Source organism: Leptopilina heterotoma, unplaced genomic scaffold (genome assembly GCF_015476425.1).
Source record: "Leptopilina heterotoma isolate Lh14 unplaced genomic scaffold, ASM1547642v1 Lhet_14, whole genome shotgun sequence".
Classification (NCBI taxonomy): Eukaryota; Metazoa; Arthropoda; class Insecta; order Hymenoptera; family Figitidae; genus Leptopilina; species Leptopilina heterotoma.
The window spans coordinates 1840848-1860254 of NW_025110859.1; the positions used below are offsets into that span (position 1 = coordinate 1840848).

Below are 19407 nucleotides of genomic sequence, written 5' to 3' on the forward strand. Positions count from 1 at the left end.
CTATAACTATATTATTCCTTTGGGAATGACGTCAAATTGGAAATTAAGCGTCAAAACAATTTTTGGGGGACAAGTGAGCTTTTTCTCTATTCGAGAGAAAATTATTTCATTTATCGTTAGGAATTTTTTACTTTTATTTAGATTTTCACTTTTTTTTTTGCAAATAATTGAATTTTGGAAGAATAAGAAATTTTTATGGAAATTATTAATTTCGATTAACTTTGATAATAATTGAATTATTTAAATATTAATTAGAAACTTTACTATTTGAAATTATTTATTATTTATAAAAATAATAAAATACATTGGGAGAATTCAATTATTTTAAAAAATAATAAAATTCTTGAGCAGAATTGACTAATTATTTTCAAAAACGTTTATACAATTCCTAGCGAGAATTCAATTATTTTCATAAGTAATAAAATTCTTTGCAAGCATTTAATTAATTATAAAAATAATAAAATCCTTTGCAACAATTCAATTATTTTAAAAAATAATAAATTCTTCGGAAGAAATCAATTATTTTCAAAATAATAGAATTCCATTGCATTATTTTCGAAAATTTTAATAAAATTTTTCGCGATTATTCAATTATTATCAAAAATTATAAAATTCTTCTGAAGAATTCAATAACTATTAAAAATTTTAATAAAAAATGGTTTAAAAGGAATTCAATTATTTTTATAAATAATAAAATTCTTCTGAAGAATGCAATGATTTTCATAAATTTTGATAAAATGGTTTAAAAGGAATTCAATTATTTCCATAAATAATAAACTTCTTCACAAGAATTAAATTATTTTCATAAACAATAAAATTCTTCGGAAAAATTCAATTATTTTCAAAAAATTGTAATAAAATTTGTCAAAAAGATTAAATTATTTTTAAAAATATTTATTATTTATTAATTTAATAAAATATTTTATAAGAATTGAATTGTTTTCATAAATAATACATTTCTTTGCTTGAGTTGAATTATTTTTATTACTATTTTTATAAAATTTCTCGAAAGAATTCAGTTATTTTTAAAAATTGTAATAAAATTCTGCGAAGAATTGAAATGTTTAGAAAAAATTTTAAAATGTATTAAAAAAAATCTTCATTATTTTCAAGAAATGATATCTTTATCATTTTTTTTTTATTTACGGAAATTAGATTATTAAAAAATAAAAAATTTTTATGAAAATTATTATTTTCAATTAACTTTAATGTCCATTAAATGTAGCAATAATTATATTACTTAAATATTAATTGGAAAATTTTTTATTTTGAAATTATTCTTGTTTGAACGTTTACATTTTTCTCTATTTTATTAAAAAGAAGAAAATTATTGTATTTATTGTTACGAAATTTTTTATTTTTTTAATGTTTCAAATGTTTCAAGAAAATTTGTTTCAATAAAATAATCAAGTAATTTTGAACTAACTTTGATACAATTAGTATCAAAGTTAATATTTTAATAATTTAATTAAAATTGTTAAAATATTAATTAGAATGTTTTTCAATTTAAAATTATTATTTTTCAAGCACATGATCGAAAAAGAAAAAATGTATAAAGATGAAAAAAGAAAAAGAATTTTGAAAAAGTGGAAAAGGGAGATGTTTGAAACATTGTCATTATTAGAAAATTTCCATAAAGAAAAATAAATTTTGAATAAATAAATAAATAAATAATAAATTTTAAATAAAATTATTAAAAATAAATTTTGTTACGATCGTTACGATAAATGAAATAATTTTGAAAACGTATTTTTTTCATTTTATTAGTTTTTTTGAGATTTGTCATTTTGAAAAAATAGACTAAACGAGAATATTGAGTGTTTGTTAATAATAATTAGGAATGTATCGAGCTTTTGTTGAAAGTTTCATTGCATAACGATTAGTGAGACCCTTATAAATGAAAGAGCAACTATTATGAAAAAGAAAAGAGTGGGAGATTGTTACATCATTGTCGGCAATGATGACACATTTATATTATAGTAAGCGTGTCTTTGATGCTTCGTCAGTAAAGTTAAAATGCCGGCAGTACACGTGACTTTGACATATTGAGTATCCAATTTATTCGTCTCTTCTTATATCTCCTTCTCTGTCTCTCTTTTTATACACCCCGAAACGATGAATTCCATGTGCGCTAGGTGTCAGCACTTCGTGGCGCTCGCTTTTAGTTCAGATCCGAACCCAATCTATACTTGATTATTGATCAAAATTTATATTATTTTCATTTTTTATTCATATTTATTTCTTATTTTTTTATTTAAAATTTTAAATATCAGATATTACAATTTTTAAACGACGATTTAAGTATTTAAAATTTAAATTATTATTTTGTTTATTTATTTTTCTCACAGGGGTAAAATTTATTTATTTTTATTACAGGGGCAAAATTTATTTACTTATTTTGGTTACAGGAGCAAAATTTGGTTAATTATTTTTGTTACACTGGCAAAATTTGTTAATTTATTTTAATTTTTGTTCCACGGGCAAAATTTATTTATTTTGGTTACAAGTGCAAAATTTGTTTATTTATTGTTATTTTTTATTTTGATTACACGGGTAAAATTTATTTATTTATTTTAGTTACAGGGGCAAAATTTGTTTATTTATTAGTTTTTTTATTTTGTTTACAAGGGCAAAATTTATTTCTTCAATTTGCTCAGTTTTTAATTAGAGAAAAGTTGGGGAATTTTTACAGTCACAAAAAATAGTATTTTTTTTAAGAAACCAAAAAAAAAAAAAAAGATTTGGAGTTGAAAAATAATTTGAAAAGAGGAAATTATTTTAACAAAATTGTATGACAAACAATGACAGGCAAAATACAGAAAAAAAGAATATAAATATACACTTGTAATTAGTTCTTTAATTAGCTTCTTCGTTATACGAATGACAGTGAAATCGAATCAATTTCCTATTTAATTAGAATTGGATAGGACGATTTAGAATAGTGTGACATTTTTTCTTAATCAGTTATATATATATACTAGAGCTTATGAATTTATTATTTGGAAAAACCAAGCGGAAAAAATAATTATTAGATTTAATTAAAGAGACTTTGCGTTGTCATTTAATTATACAGAAATTCTAAAATTAACGGATGATCTCTGAAAAATTTCATTTATACGTCATAGTTAATTATTCTTATCAACTCATTAGTCTTGATCATTAGTCTTGATTTACTTTAAATGAAATGAATTTTTTTTTAATACTTATCCGAGGGGGAGGGGGGGATTAGGTTTTTTTTTCTTTGTTTTCATAAATTGGGACAAACTTTCGAATTCGGTCAATGACCAGACTCGAAAGAAATTTGATCCGTCATCACTTATGATTACAATTTTGATACCTTTCTGCGGTTATATAGACTGTCCATTCGCTGTAGCAAGTTTTAGTCACGGAATAGAAAATTGAGGTTTGTGTTCGTATTTTTGCGGCTGTCTCAGTCTCGAACCAAAAAAAAGGAAAAGAATAGAAAAAAATATCGAATCCAGATTCCGGATACTAGAAATATTTTTTTTCTTTACGGTTTATTCTTATTTCTTTTTTAATTTATGAACATTTGTAGAAATTTTCTTTCCGAAATGAATATATTCTCTTTTCTTTATATTTTTTCTCTTTTTGTTTGTTTGTTTTTTTTTCTTCTTTTTCGTTTTTTCCTTTTTTGTTTTTTCTTCTTTTTTATTTTTTCTCATTATTTTTTATTCTCTTTTACATTTTTCTCCTTTCTTATTTTTTCTTATTTTTTTTTCTGTTTGATTTTACTAGGAGAGATGAAAAATTAATTTTCGTTTAGTAAAGAATGCAAAATTAATGATGTGAATTTTTTGTAGGGTATCCTTCGGCTCGAGTAAAGGATCAATGGTGGAAACTCTAGTGTACGAGACTCCAGTACAAGAAGAACCCGAAAATAATCATTTTTTGGATCACAACGGTCGTCTACCAGCTTCTATGATTCCCGTTCCTGATACAGAGTGAGTGTAAAGATTTTTTTCAATTTATTAAAAAAAAAGAGGTAAGAGATTTTTTATGCTTTTTTTTTATTTACTTTCTTACAAAAAGAGAACAATTTTTATTTATTGATTTATTTGTTTTCGTTCCACGGGCAAAATGGAGTCTGGGGAAGAGATAAAAAAAAGTCCGATTGACTATTTCCATTAATTTGATTACACTTCGACCTAAATGCACACACAAGGGCTTTGAATTACAAGAAATCATGAAAGGTATCCCACACACAATTTTCTGTCAGTTAATCACAAACGTATGTGATATTGTTGTGTATAAAGAATGACGTCATTCGTGACACACCTAGTGTACGAAAATAACGTGAATTCTCAACAAAATAATATATACAATATAAGTAAAGGAGAACACATAAGAATCGTGTTTATATGGAAATCGATGATGCTCGAAACCATTTGCTCGTAAAAAAATGCTTTCGAACTTAATAGTCGAACATTTACCTGACTCGGTTGATTTTTAAATATTAATTGATTTCGTCTTTTTCGAATCGAACTGAAGGAGAATATTCTGGTTTTTTTTATTTGTCTCTCTAGGGCGGGGAAAATGTTCTACAATTAGAATTTTCTTAGTAGTTTTAAATTAAAGTATATTAAGTATTTTAATGATTGAGATAAAAAAAGTACTTAATATAAAAATATTAAATACAAAATTCAAAATATAAAAATTAGAAATTAAAAATTAAAATTTAATCCAAATAGAATTTTCGACTTTAAAAATGAAATTTACAGAATTTATTGTTAAATTGAACGAACATACCTTGTGAAGTTCGATTTAAATTGTATGTGCGCCTCCTCCGAAAAGATCAACTCGTAGTCCCCGGATCTCGTGCCAAAATTATCACATTTTTAAAGCAAAAAAATTTTCAATTTCGCGCTTATTTAGGTCTTCACTTATTTTGAGATCTTCATTTGTTGTTTTATTTTCATTTATTTTAAAGTGATGCCGTAATTGTTAAATAGGGAAGTTAACTAATGTAAATGGTTTTAGATAATTGGGCTTTGGGTGGGTTTGATCTTTTCGGAGGAGGCGCACATACAATTTAAATCGAACTTCACAAGGTATGTTCGTTCAATTTAACAATTGTATTTAGCGCCTCCTCCTCAAGATCAACTCGTAGATGTTGAAAGTTGATTACGGCATGATATATAACTGATAAATTATTATTTGATGTTATAAATTCTTTATTTCGGTTAATTTGTAATATAACATTATTCAATATAATTAATCTCGTGAAAGTTAAACATCAATTAGAAAAATTGAATAATAATCATTGATTTAATTAGAACAATTTTTTGCATTATAGTTAAACAAACAAAACGATTATCCTTGAAGGATACTTAATGCGAATTGGTTAGCGTCGGTAACAATTTGCTTGTCATAAAATTTCGCAAATGATTCGGAGTCTTTAGTCCAACCAGCCGTTTTACGTATTAAAGCTATATCGATTCCAGATCTTTTAGCGGCGGAAGTAGACGCGTGACGTGTACTGTGTGACGTGAACACCTCTGTATCGATTCCGCTATCATTCAGGGTATCTTTAACCCAATGACTTAGAGTCTGGCAGGTAACAGGTTTAAAAGGATTACGAAACGACAAAAACAATTCTTGATTTGAATTTCTAATTTGTTCTGTTTTTTGTAGGTAAAGTAATAAGGCTGATGCTGCGCAAACTTTCGTTTCTTGGTAAATTGGAAGAATTAGCAAGGGTTGTGATCTATTTCTATTGGACGTTTTTATACGGTTCGGAATCTTAATCATAATAGACTTATCATTTATTATAATATTTTCGAGTTTAATTAGAGAAAAGGTTTGCATTCGGTGCCCGGTTACAAGGGCCAAAAGTGTTATTAGTTTTTTGGATATTTGCTCTAAAGTTAGTTCTTGATTAGGTGGTTTTGATCTAAAATAGTCAAGGACCGATTTCGGATCCCAGGTGTGATCATATTTCGGCCTCGAAGGTCTTAAACCATAGACGCCTTTAAAAAAACGTTTTAGCCTTGAGTCTTGGGAAATATTGGATTTCATTATTAAAGATATAGCCGACCTGGTTGCATTAATTGAACTATGAGATAATCCGTTGTTAAACTCGTTCGTAAGAAAAGATAAAATTTGAGTGACTGTGGGTTCATATTGATCAATTGAATTTTTATCACAGAACTTCCACCATTTTTTCAAGGAGCATTCGTAACTTTTAAGTGAAGATTCACTAAGAGAGCCAATTACAATATTTATCGATTCGTCGGGTGTTTCTTGTCTTGTGAAGGCTTCCCTGATAACTGTCCGGATACCAGGGAAAGGTTTCTCCATAGAGGATGATGGCTCCTATCACAAGAAGTCAAAAGATTTATATTTGGCTTAAAATAGATAGGTTTTTTAATTAACATTGAATGGAATAATGGGTACCATGGTTGTGCTGGCCAATCAGGTACAACCATGATACCTTCTGCTTGGTCTCTTTTAATTTTTCGGAGGGTTTTTAGAATAATGCTGAATGGCGGAAAAGCGTAAAATAGGAATTTGCTCCAATCTAATGTGAAAGCATCGATTGCTTCAGATCCAGGATCTTTACACCAGGAAACGTATCGAGCACATTTTTTATTTGTTCGACTAGCAAATATATCAATGTCGGGTTTATAAAAATTTTGAATAATTTTAGAAAAGGCGGAATTACATAATTCAAATTCCGTTTCGGGCTCCAATTTTCGTGATTCTCTATCAGCTAGAAAGTTTTCTTTCGAGCTAATGTATGAAGCGAAAATCCAAATTTTGCGCTTTTCGCACCATTGCCAAATTTCTTTTGAAATTTTATTTAACCCTTTAAATTTGATGCCACCCATTCTATTAATATAGGAGATAGCTGTAGTATTATCTATTCTTAAGAGAATTTCGCAATCATGGTAATCACTTGCAAAGCATTTTAGTCCAAAAAAAGCTGCTTGCATTTCTAAGACGTTTATTGCTTTTTCTTTTTCATTTTCTAACCAAAATCCGTTAGCCTTTTTATTGTTACATACAGCTCCCCATCCAGTTAATGATGCATCTGTGAATATTTCCAGAGAAAAGTTGAACCCTCTTATAGAATTAACCCCAAATTTAATGTGAGACTGCCACCATTGAATGTCTGATACGTTTGGATAAAATGTAACGATTGCATCGTAATTTCCGGCATTTGCCTTTAAAGCGATAAACTTTTGTCTTTCGAAATTTTTCGTATATAGCCAGCTATATTTAATAGCTGGGCAGCAAGCTACGATGGACCCAATAAATTTAGCAATATCTCGAATTTTACATTTCTTAGGTTTATTAAAAGATTTTAATTGTTTATCGATGTTTATGCGCTTTTTTTTCGGGTAGTTCTATGGTCATTAAGTTTGAGTTAAATATGTATCCTAAGTAGGTACATTTATTATCAGGGATAGTTTGACTTTTTTCTAAATTTAACAAAAAACCTAATTGTTTTAAACTAATTTTAGTAGTTTCCAAATTTTGAATACAGTTTTCATAGGTATTTCCAAATAAGAGAAAGTCGTCTAAGTAGATAACTGAACGAAAACCTTGTTTTCTTAAATTTGAGATAACCGGTTTCATAATTTTCGTAAATACATGGGGAGCTGTACATAAGCCAAAAGGCAAACAGGTAAATTCATACAATTGATTGTGAAATTCAAATCTTAAGTATTTCCTATGAGACTTGTGTACCGAAACTAGATTGAAAGCGTCCTGTAAATCTAAGGTTGTCATAAAACAGTCAGGATCTATGAGGCCAATGGCCGTTCTATAGTCCTCAAGTTTAAAGTGTGTTGTCTGAATAAATTTATTTAACTTTTTGAGATTGAGAATAAATCTATAAGTTCCGTCTGATTTTAGATTCAAAAAATAACTTGATATAAATTGATTTTTGGTAGGTGTGCATTTTTCTATTATTCCTTTATGTAAAAGTTTAGAAATCGAGTCGAATATGTTTTTGTCATCAATTTCAGAAAATTGATAATTTATATTAATAATATTTGATTGTTGTGGAGTTGTTGAAAAAGGGATTTTATAACCTTTGATCCAAGAAATAATGACAGAGTCGGAGGTTAGAGCCTCCCACTGTTTAGAAAAGAATCTTAGTCTACCAGCAACTTTACTTACAGGTACAACTTCTATTTCCTCTGATGATCCCTCTTGTAAGAAGTCTTGTTCTGCGGATATCGAGTTTTGAACGGTCTTGGGGGAGCTGCAAATGTTCGTCTCGGCCCGTTCTGCACTGCAGGATAATTCTTCTGCTGAGCTCGTTGTGGATACGGGCCTTTCGAGTTTTTTGGAGCTGTATATTTCGACTTCGGCTTAAGGATTTTTGAAGATGACTCCATTATCTTGGCTGACTTTAGACATTCTACTATGTTTTTTCCAAATAGGAACTCGTCGACAGTTGTGGATTTCAATGCTTCTTTTAAGCCATCATCGATGTTTGCCAATATTAGATTTCTTCTAATCTGTGATTCGTTAAATTGAAGGTCAAGTAGTAGACGGGTTGTATCGCTCAATGTCTCAATTAAGGAGATGATATCAACACTCGATAAGGAATCTTTCCCGATAATGAATGAGATAGCTTTTGACGTCGCTGAAATACAGGTTGCTATTTTTTGTTGTTTTTCAACAATTCGGCCGTCTCGTAGTAGGGGTGCTTGTTTGTCTTTGAAGCTGATTTTTACTTCCTCGTTTAGTTTCGGCGGATCGATTTCGACACAGTTGATAGGAGGTGAGTATTTCGAGTTAACTGTTTCAACGTCCTCTTTGGTTAATCCAAATTTTACGATATCATACCAGCGATCGACGAAGTCCTGGTGGATGGCTGGTGCGAAGGTTCTAGTCGCTCTACGTTTGCCGATGACTTTAATAACATTATCCTGAAGCGTACTTGTTGATGAATCCTTATTTTCCGTTTGATTATTGGAGTTTCCAGGTTTGGGGGATTTTTCGATACGAGAACGTTCGAGGTCGGAATTTCTCTGCGAATCAGAATCACCGCTTGAAATTTGATCTTTCTCAATTGAAGGCGGCGAATCATACCGTTTTTTATAATCTGTCAAAAAATGTAAAATAGTTAATATTTTAGTTCATTGAAAAACGTGAATAGAATTATTCATAACTTTGAATATTGTTTAATCTTTTATAAAAAGAAGTTTTAAATGGGTTAGAGCCCAGAAAAAAAGACCAATATTCATTACTCTATAAGAGTAAAATTCATGGGTTAGAGCCCGAGAATTATTAACAGCAACGGCTGTTCTTCACATATATAGGTTAGAGCCTTATGTGGTATATAAATTATTAAATATAATCGCAACAGATTAGAGTCTGTCAGATTTTATTTCAAAGATGTCAGAAATTGTACCTCGACTTCGGCTCCGCGATGGACTTGGTGAAGATGATGAATCCCTTGAATATCTTCTTTTTCTGTATTTATTGCGATGCAGTTTTTTCTTCAGTTTTTTGTATTTCTTCAAAAGTATCTTCGAATTTTCGTCATCACTAGAATGATGATTTCTTTTTCCCATGATTAATTTCGATGTGATTAGTTTGACACAAAGAGAAGGAATGAAAATAAAACAACAAATGAAGATCTCAAAATAAGTGAAGACCTAAATAAGCGCGAAATTGAAAATTTTTTTGCTTTAAAAATGTGATAATTTTGGCACGAGATCCGGGGACTACGAGTTGATCTTGAGGAGGAGGCGCTAAATACAATTAGTATTAAAATATTTTTTAAGAATTCAAAAAATTTTTTCTAGAAAAAATTAGTTAATGAACAAATTTTATTAGGATCTTATTAACTGGAAGAGTTTTATTTTATTATTATTATTTATCTTCTATTCTCATTCACTTTTAATTTTTTTTGTTTTTATTATTTTATTTATTACGCGCGCAAAGCGTGATATTCAATTTATTATTATTATGCAAATTACAAAATTTTTTAAATTTTAAATAAGAATTTTTGAATAATTTCAGATTCAAACTTTAAAAAAACTCAATTATTAACTAATAAGTTTTTATTAATAAATTAAATTTTAATTTCAAAAATTTTAATAAAAGAGTGACGCTAAATTTCAATTATTTTCATAAATAATAACATTCTTCGTAAGAATTCAATTATTATAACAAATAGTAAAATCTTTGCAAAAATTCAATTATTTTCAAATAAAATTTCACGAAAGAATTCAATTTTGTTTCTTAATTCGTTATAAAATCTTTGCAAAAATTCAAATATTTTTAAAAAAATTTCACGAAAGAATTCAATTTTTTTGTTAATTCGTTATAAAATATTTCAAAAGAATTAAATTATTTTCTAAAATATTAATAAATTCTTCAATTAAATTTATAAATAGTAAAATTCTTCGCAGAAATTCAATTACCTATTTTTATTACAATTTTAATAAAATTCTTTGCAACAATTCGATGATTTTTAATACATTAATTTTAAATTTGAAAATATTTAAAAGAAAATTTTTTAAAAAATATAAGAAACAAAAAAGGAAACAGATTACCAGAATACAACGATATTATTAATATAGATTTTTTTATTTTGTTTTTATTTTTTTGTTTTTTTTTTAATTTTTTGTTTTCGTTATTTTTTCTTTTTTGTTTACGTAATTTTTTTCTTTTTTTTTGTTTGTTATTTTTTTAAATATTTATTTATTATTATTTTTTTTTTAATTTTGATATTCAACTATATTTATTGTATCTTTGACTTTGTCGAGAAGATTAAAAGCAAATTGATAATATTTAGAAAAATTTGCAGTGCGCACATGCACAATTTATTTTGAAAGGTTTCTCTTAACGTAATGGACCACTCCGGGTTGATAAAAAGAAGTGTTTCAATTTAAATTGCAAATTTATTGCGTTTCGGACATAAATAAGTGAACAAACAATGCAATGAAATTGTAAATCGTTTTGCAGCTGAAATGCAACGTCAACCGTACACTTTATGCCTCGTTTTAAATGTCTTAAATTCTAAACAAATTGTGCGACTATAACATTGACGAATGGTTTTTTCTTGGTAAAAAAAAAGAAATTATTTGAATCTTTGAAAAATTGAATTTTCTCGTTTGAAATTTTTGTAAAATAAAATTTACTGTTAAAAGAGTTTTTTCAAAGGATATTCTTTTATTTTTAAAATCGAAAATTCCATTAGAAAAAAAAATAATTGGTGAAAGAGAAGAGAGAATTTGTTAATTTACAGTGTAAAAAATAACAGATGTTCTGGTGTCAATTTTATAGGTCTTTACATATGGTGATTATTATTTTTTTTGACACAGTCTCCTCGTTAACTAGAACAAATGCGATAATGAGCGTTAGAGCAAACGATATTACTGTTTTAAAAAAATGCAATAAAAGAACAACCAAGATCATTGAGGAATACATTAATAAATTAGATTTTCTTTTCATTGCAAGAAATTCTCGATAACAAAAAAAAAAAAAAATAGCATTTATACAATTTTCTTTTTTGCTTCTAAAACGCGCTATAAATTCTTCTTACAATATAATTACTGATCGTGTATTTACAAGTTATAAATATTTCTATTATTCGTAGTATGTGGATTCATTGAATCAGTCAGGTGGAATTAATTAATTATCAGGAAAACAAAGCGCATGAGATTGAAAATAATTGTAATTATTTGCGAGACGAAGATATTTAGAAAAAAGTAAAATAAATCAAAATGAAAATAAACAAAGGGGTAGAAAAAAATAAATAGAAAATAAAAAAAGTTGGAAAAAAGTAGAAAGTGAAAAAGGAAAAAAAAATAAAAAAAATAAAAAAATAAATAGAAAATAAAAAAGAGTAGAAAAAAGTAAATAGAAAAATTAACGTGAAAGTTGAAAGTAGAATAGTATCCAAGTTTTCGAAAAAAATATTTCACGTTGAATACGCAAAAAGCTCTGAAAACCGATAGACTTTGAATTGAAACAATTAAAATTTGTTTAAACAGATTTAATGGGGTTATTAAGTGCTTTAATAACAGGGTCCGAGAAAGCCCGTTTCCGATCACGTTTTTCGTTTTAATCGAGGCCATTCAATGAAAGATTATATCAGACACGTTAATCTGCAAATAGTATATACATATATATTAAAGGATAATATTTCGCTCGCTTGAGCGATTTAAAAGATAACCGAAAGATTTATCAGTTGATCCTTTACACTTAACTTATTAAAAGCCGCGTCTACAGTTTTCTAATCAATTTATTAGACAAGTAAATATCCACCCATGTAATTTGCAAAATAGCTAAAGATTGTTTCCGGGAATAAATTACATACGGAAAATGAGAAATAACGAGAGATATTCAACAGATTCATTTATGTGTTTAGATTCTCTTTTTCTTTTTTTTATTAAACTATCAAGAATTCAATATTTCGTTTTCTAATTTAACTATAATAATTTGAATGTTCTTTCATTCATTCACTTTTTGTTTCTCTCACACTCTGAAGTTGTCTTTTTTTATACTTTTGTTTTTTGTTATCTTTAGATATTATATAAATTTTTTAAATAATTTCATAATCAAAATTTAAAAAATTCACTTATTAAGTACAAAATTAATTATTATTGTTGATATTTTCAAAAAATTTTTTTAAATTTCACAAAAGAATTCAATTATTTTCTAAAATTTTAATAAATCCTTCTAAACAATTCAATTATTTTATTAAATAGTAAAATCTTTACAAAAATTCAATGATTTTCAAAACAATTTTAATTAAATTCCTCGGATGAATTCAAATATTTTTAAATATTTCCATAAATTTCAATTATTTCCTAAAATTTTTCTAGATTTGAAAATAGGGGAAAATTGTTCGTTGGAGAACAAGATTGACTGTTTTATTCGGTATAAAAAAGACTGTAAATGTGATGATTGAGATACTGGGAAATAGTGAAACGAATATGACGTTTAAGACTCTCGTGAAGGTAGAAAAAATGTGGCATCTCGATATAGCTGGACGGTTCATCAATTAGGTTGATTATTCAGACAATCATAAGTGACTTCCTGTTTTGATCTCGTTCTCAATTTCGAAATAGGTTTTTTTTTCTTCAAAAAAAGAAAATAAATTTTTTTATTTTGAAAAGTAGATTAAAATTGAAGGAAATTAAATTTGAGTCAATATTTCACACAATCAATCATTCAAATTCTTTTCGATTTGGAAAAAATAGTCTTTTTTGGAAACGTTACATAGAAATATTCGAAAATTGAAGAAATTAGGTAAATGTTTTCATTCAATATTCAACAATTGAAAGAACCGCAATATTTGAAATGTTAAAAATTTTGAAATATTCAAAAGTCATAAATTTTTCTCCAAATTTGGAAATCGCTACAAATTAGTAATATATTAAACTACTGGAATGATTCCAAAAAATATATGAAGAGGGGGAAAAATTGCTTGTTTTAAAATATTCTCAAATAGAATTTTTATTTTCTAAATTCCAGAATAATTCTGGAATTTAAAAAATAAAAATTCAATTTGAGAATATTTAAAATTTTTACAAAATAATTACATTTTTTCGATTAAAATTTCCTTTTCTTCTCAATTCGAAAAAATAGTTTTGGAAAAACTACAGTAGCATTCGAAAACAGAAAAAGTTAGGTATATTTAATTAAATATTCAACTGTTGAAAGAATTGAAATTTTCAAAAATTTTTCAATATTGAAAATATTATAAAATTATAAATTTACTCGAAATTTGGAAAATGCTCCAAATTGGAAATATTAAACTCCTGCTGAGATTTCAAAAAAATATATGGAGAAAAAAAATTTGTAAATTTAAAAATATTCTCAAATTGGAAAAAATTTTCTAAATTTGTAAATATTCCGAAAAACATTAACATTTAGCTTTATTGAATTAATATTTTATTTAAATTTCGTTCAAGTTTTGCAGAGAACAAAAAAAAGAAATGCTGGCAAAAATCATTTTGACGAGAGAGGATAATTTATTGCCTGTGCCTCTCTGTGTCTACGTATTTCTCGTGTTCGTCGAGGGATGGCGACAGCGAATGGATGTTGGATTATCGGCAAACAGGATATCAGGGCAATTACATTTTCTGATTGGAATTCGAAATTGTGAAAGGATATCCAAATTGAAAACCCGTGTGGGAAATTGAGTTTCGACAAAATATTCTCTCTTACACTACAAATTTTACAAATTATCCAGTGCAAAACAAAATTTTCGGACAAGAAGTTGATATAATATTCATTTTTTTCAAAAAGGGAATTATTATAAATAGTTACGAATGGAAATTCTTTTCAATCGACAACTTATTTAAATAGTTCATTAAAGTTGATTATTAATTCGATTGATTTTTTCTATTTTGATCATTTCGTAAAATTATCGACTAAAACATTTCAGTGGAAATTGAATTCGTTTTCAGATTTATTACTAAATTTAATTAAAATAAATTTAATTTTCAAATTAATTTATTTATTTAAATACTGTATTACAGTCTTGATATAAAATTCGAATTTTTTCGACTAAAATATTCAGTGAAGGTATAGTAAGGAAGGAATTCGAAAAATAGTCTCCTTACACACTTCTATATTTAGATCTATTCCTAAATTGGAAATCGTCTACTTCCTTCCGAAAATTTCGGGAGTTTTTTTTTTTTGTTCCAAAGACCGGAAGTTAATTATAGTTATTTAGTTCGAATTTTTATTAGTATTTCTACTAAAAGTGAGTGAAATAGAAATTTATTCGTTCAAAAAAGAACCAAAATGTGAAAAATGAAATTTTCTCTTTCGAGATTTTTCAAAGAACAATAAATTAGTCGGTAATTCTCTCGACCCGGCGAAATGGTTTATTTTACCGAACGCAGGCGTGGTGCTCGAGCGAAGAAGCACGAGCCTGTAACTCGGCTTTTAGTTGGACTCGAACCTGATCGGCTTTGACAGTGTCTTATAGTTGTCGTTGTTCGAAACATTATTGTGTGTGTCTCCTCACTCTTTTTCTACTTCGAAATTTTTCCCCTCTTTCTTCAATTTTTCCCGTGTAACATCTTCCTTTTTTCTTTTATTGAAAATTTTTTTTCGGGGCCAATATCCCCTTCGATTAAAATTTATTTCTCTCTCTCTCTCTCTCTCTTTCTATTTTTCTCTTGCTCCGAGGTCTGTAGTCTGCCAAAAAAAGAGGCGCGCGTCCAGTGTACCGCGAGTGATGAAGCAGAGAAAAGCAAAATTGAGATAGTGAAAATTATTCAGTGAGCAATTTTCTTCTTGTCGAGTATCGATCTCCCGAAAGTCCTCAGGTACGTTTATCCTGTTATTTAGTTCAGTAGTGTCCTGGAAAAAAAATTAAATTGTACAATTTTTTCGTCAGATTTTCCACTTTTTTCGATATTTGTAAAATATTTATCGATAGTTGTAAAATTTACAATTTTCGTTTTATAGAATTTTAGTGTTTTAGAGAGTAGGAATTTTTTGGAGTGATTAAAATTTACCCTTTGGTTGTGCCGGTAAACTTTATTATAAAGTTAATTGTCAACTGGTGTTTCAGTTGAGAATTTAGAATTTTTTTTAACTCTTGAGGTTTTTTTTCTAATTACATAAGTTTTCTTGAGTAATTTTTTTTTTATTTTACGATAAGGAATTTGAAATTTTCTTCGCAACTACCAAATGATGACGCGATAAGAGCGATCGCGAGATAAACGGCTTATTTTCTTTAATATAGGCAGCAAGAGCTTCTAATCCTTCAGTCAATATTTAACTCTACTCCTTAATCTTCACGGCAAACGGTCTTCTCGTTCTTCAATTATTTATTTCCAATCTTGGTTTTTAATTCAAAATTTTCGTTTTATTTTCCTTTATAATGTAAATTTATTTATATCCTAAATTTATATTTTTGAATTATTTACTCGAATCGTCTTTTGAAGGAGCTTAATTATTTACTTTTTATTAATTTAATTCCGGAATTTTTAATTTACAATTTTCGTTTAGATTTCAAATTTGATTTATTTCATTTTCATTACTTTCATTTTTAATTTCCGACGATTTTGGATCTTTTTGTCTCTTTCGTTAATTTTTCAATTTACAATATTAACTAAATAGAAACGAAAAGTAATTTTTTTTTCGTTCTTTTTTTTAATTTAAAATAGTTTTTTTTAGTTTTTGTTCTTTTTCTAAGTCATTGAATTGTTTATTCTCGTGTAAAAAACTAATTTTGTTTGAAAAGGAAATTTCGAGAATATTCCCGAGGGGGGAAAATATTGAAATTTTGAACAAAACACGTAGATCGGTGTGAGTTTTAACCAAATAGTGCGATATTCCGGAAATGGAAATAAAGGTTCGCAAATGATAGAGGAAGGGGAATTTGCAGGTAGAGGTTGATCCAGGAGAGAACAACACGTTGCCATAGCAACACGCCATCTTGACACTCTTATGGTTTTTGATTTCTTATACAACAGAGAATATCTCTCCCCATCTCTTTGAAAAAAGGACAAATGTTACCTGAATGGAAGGTAGACAACTCTGTTATAATATTTAATCTTTAGGTTTCAGAATAGAAATTACATGATGATTCTATTTTGCCGACCCTTTTCTTTTTTCGGAGAATTCACCTGCTTTTTGAAAAATTGATACACGATTTTCATCTTTTTTAATTTTTTTTCAGTAACGAATATTTCTCTTCTCTATTATTTCAAGTAACGAATTTGTAGTTAATTAATTAGTTGATTACTTTTTCTTCTTTAATATAATGTCTTTTGTTGTCTTTCGATCTTCGTATTGTTTAATTAGAAAAAGTTTTTAGTTTCCCCAGAGTTAATGGATTTCCAATTAATAGAGGTTTTCATTAGTTTCTCGAATTTTTAGTTAATTAATTCGTGTTGAAGGAAACGAGTCGTTTCGGGTTTCATAATTTTCTTTTCGTAGTTAATTAATTCTTGGGTTCCGTAATTTTTCGGTTATTTAGATTTCAGGCTCGATCGATTTTTAGGCTATTAAATGATAATTAAATAAGAGGAGTAAAAAGATTTGTACATTAGAATTGATTTATAGAAATTCTATTATTAGATTCGGTTTTTTCGAGACTTTTTTTGTCGTTGATATAGAAAAAAAAATTCAATCTATGTCGAACAAAATTATTTCAATGACTAAATTTTCTAGTATAAAAAAATAATTGCTTCAATTTTATTCAATTTGGTTAAATTTTTTTTTTAATTTTGTTAATCTGTAGTTAAATTATATTAAATAGTGGAATTTAAAATTTTTTTTCAATTCGCAAGGAGATTATAAATATTATAAAAATCTGCTTCCAAGAAGAAATTTAAATTTTAAATCTCAATGAATAAATAACTAATTCTTGAATTGTAAAATTCACTCATAATAGAATATCTGAATTAATTTCTTATTTATTTTCTTTATTTCTTTAATTTAATTTTTTTCAGTTATCTTTTTTGTTCAGTTTTAGTTTAGAAATTTTAAAAATAGAATAAATGAAAAGCAGCTGAAAAATTTCTGTTTTTGTTTTTTATTTAATGCTTAAAGCAAGATAAATAAAAAAAAGGAGAAAAATTTATTTTTTTTATTTGATGCTTAAAGAAACAGAAAAATTTCTGTATTTTCTTTTTAATTTGATGCTTAAGAGACAAAACGAATGAAAATACAAAAATTTATTTTCTTTTTCTATTTAGTGATTAAAACAAAATAAATGAAAAAAACAGAAAATTTTCTTTCTTTGTTTTTTTATTTAATGCTTAGGTGCCGATAAGAATATTGTTTTTCTAAACAAGTGCGACAATTGATTTTAAATTTCATACAATTAGTCTGTGATTAGTATCGTTGACTCGTACTGGATGAATGTCAAATAATTGTTAGATATGGTTGGTTGCTTTATATGATCACACGTTATCTGTTTGACAGCAATTTTTCTGTTGTAAACGCGCGAGAACAAATTTTCATTATCGTCCCCCACTTTATTCTCCGGTTGCTAAATCTACTTTTTCTTCATACTTCTAATGATTCTATCATTTAAATTCAATTATTAGTCAAATTCTTTCTTTATTTTTATATTTTTCAAATTTTGACAATTAAATCCAATTCTCAGTCAAATTCTTTCTTTATTTCTTTTGTATTTTCCAAATTTTGACAATTAAATCCAATTGTCAGTCAAATTCTTTCTTTATTTTTTTATTTTTCAAATTTTGACAATTAAATTCAATTTTGAGTCAAATTTCTTCTTTATTTCTTGTATTTTCCAAATTTTGACAATTAAATTCAATTGTTAGTCAAATTCTTTTTTTATTTTGAAACATTTTCAAATTTTTAGCATTTAGATTCAATTATTATTACTAAAATTCTTTGTTGACTTATATATATTTTTTCCAAAATTAGATTGCAGTTTATATAAGTCTCTCTGAAAGAATAAAATGGAATAAAATTAGAATTACGTCACTGAATTACGTGTCTGTCAATTATTTTCACCGCGCGATAACCGTGCAAATTCTAATCAGCAATAACTGTCGATTCCGAGTAGCTTCTTTTGCATTTTGACCTGAATATTTGTGATAAAAACAACGGTGCTTCTTCGTTTAAAGAAATGTCGCGGAATTCGTAATTCATTGTGGGTATTTAAAAAAAGAAAAGAAATCTTTTCAAGGTTATTTAGACGTATATACGTTATTTAGAGTCGCGTCATAGTTTTTTTTTATTTTCAATTCGTCACCTTCGTCTCGTTCTGAAAAGTGGAAAATTTATCAATTCGGATTTATAAATCGACAAATATCTTGATTTATAACTTTATAATTATTTGTTTAACTTTATGTTTCATAATAATAGTAATTTATAACTCCATTCGTTTCATTTTATTTTATATTTCATTTTGTTTCTTTTTTTTATTTTATTTCATTTTATATTCAATATTATTTTGTATTTTTATTGTATTTTATTTTGCATTTAATTTTAATTTGTATTTTATTTCATTTTGTATTTTACTTTATTTTGTATTTTAATTTGTTTTATATTCTATTTTATAATATTAATAATTTTTATTTTGAAAAATATAAGTTTTGATCAAACATTTTTTTCTTTTGGAAATAGACAAGAATTTTTTATTATAAAATACCGAGAAGTGACTTTAACCTCTTCTTACAGTACAAAATTTAATTCTTTTATGAAAATTTAATTAACTTGATGGATTTTTTTTATCTTTTTTTTTTATTCTAATTACATTGAGAGTAAAAAACAATTTTTATGTCAACATTTTTATTTTTTAGAAATAAAGACAGACTTAGGGCAGTGACTTTGGTCTGCCCCTTTTTTGACAAAATGAAATTTAATTTTTTTCCTCTAACTAAAAATTTAATTAAATTGATGGATTTTTGTTGCTTTTTTCGGGGGAGATTCTTTTTTTTTAATTCTATTGAGACTAGGCGTAACAGTGTT

General features: G+C 26.7%; 1 protein-coding gene across 5 annotated transcripts in view; it reads left to right on the forward strand.

Moving 5' to 3' along the window:
• Window positions 1-19407, forward strand: part of LOC122497950 — a 150191-nt gene that overhangs the window by 72598 nt on the left and 58186 nt on the right. For all 5 annotated transcript variants that reach the window (XM_043605386.1, XM_043605385.1, XM_043605387.1 and 2 more), the window contains one exon: window positions 3822-3962. In XM_043605386.1, the coding sequence (XP_043461321.1) occupies window positions 3822-3962 (141 nt within the window). The remainder of the gene's footprint in view (window positions 1-3821; window positions 3963-19407) is intronic.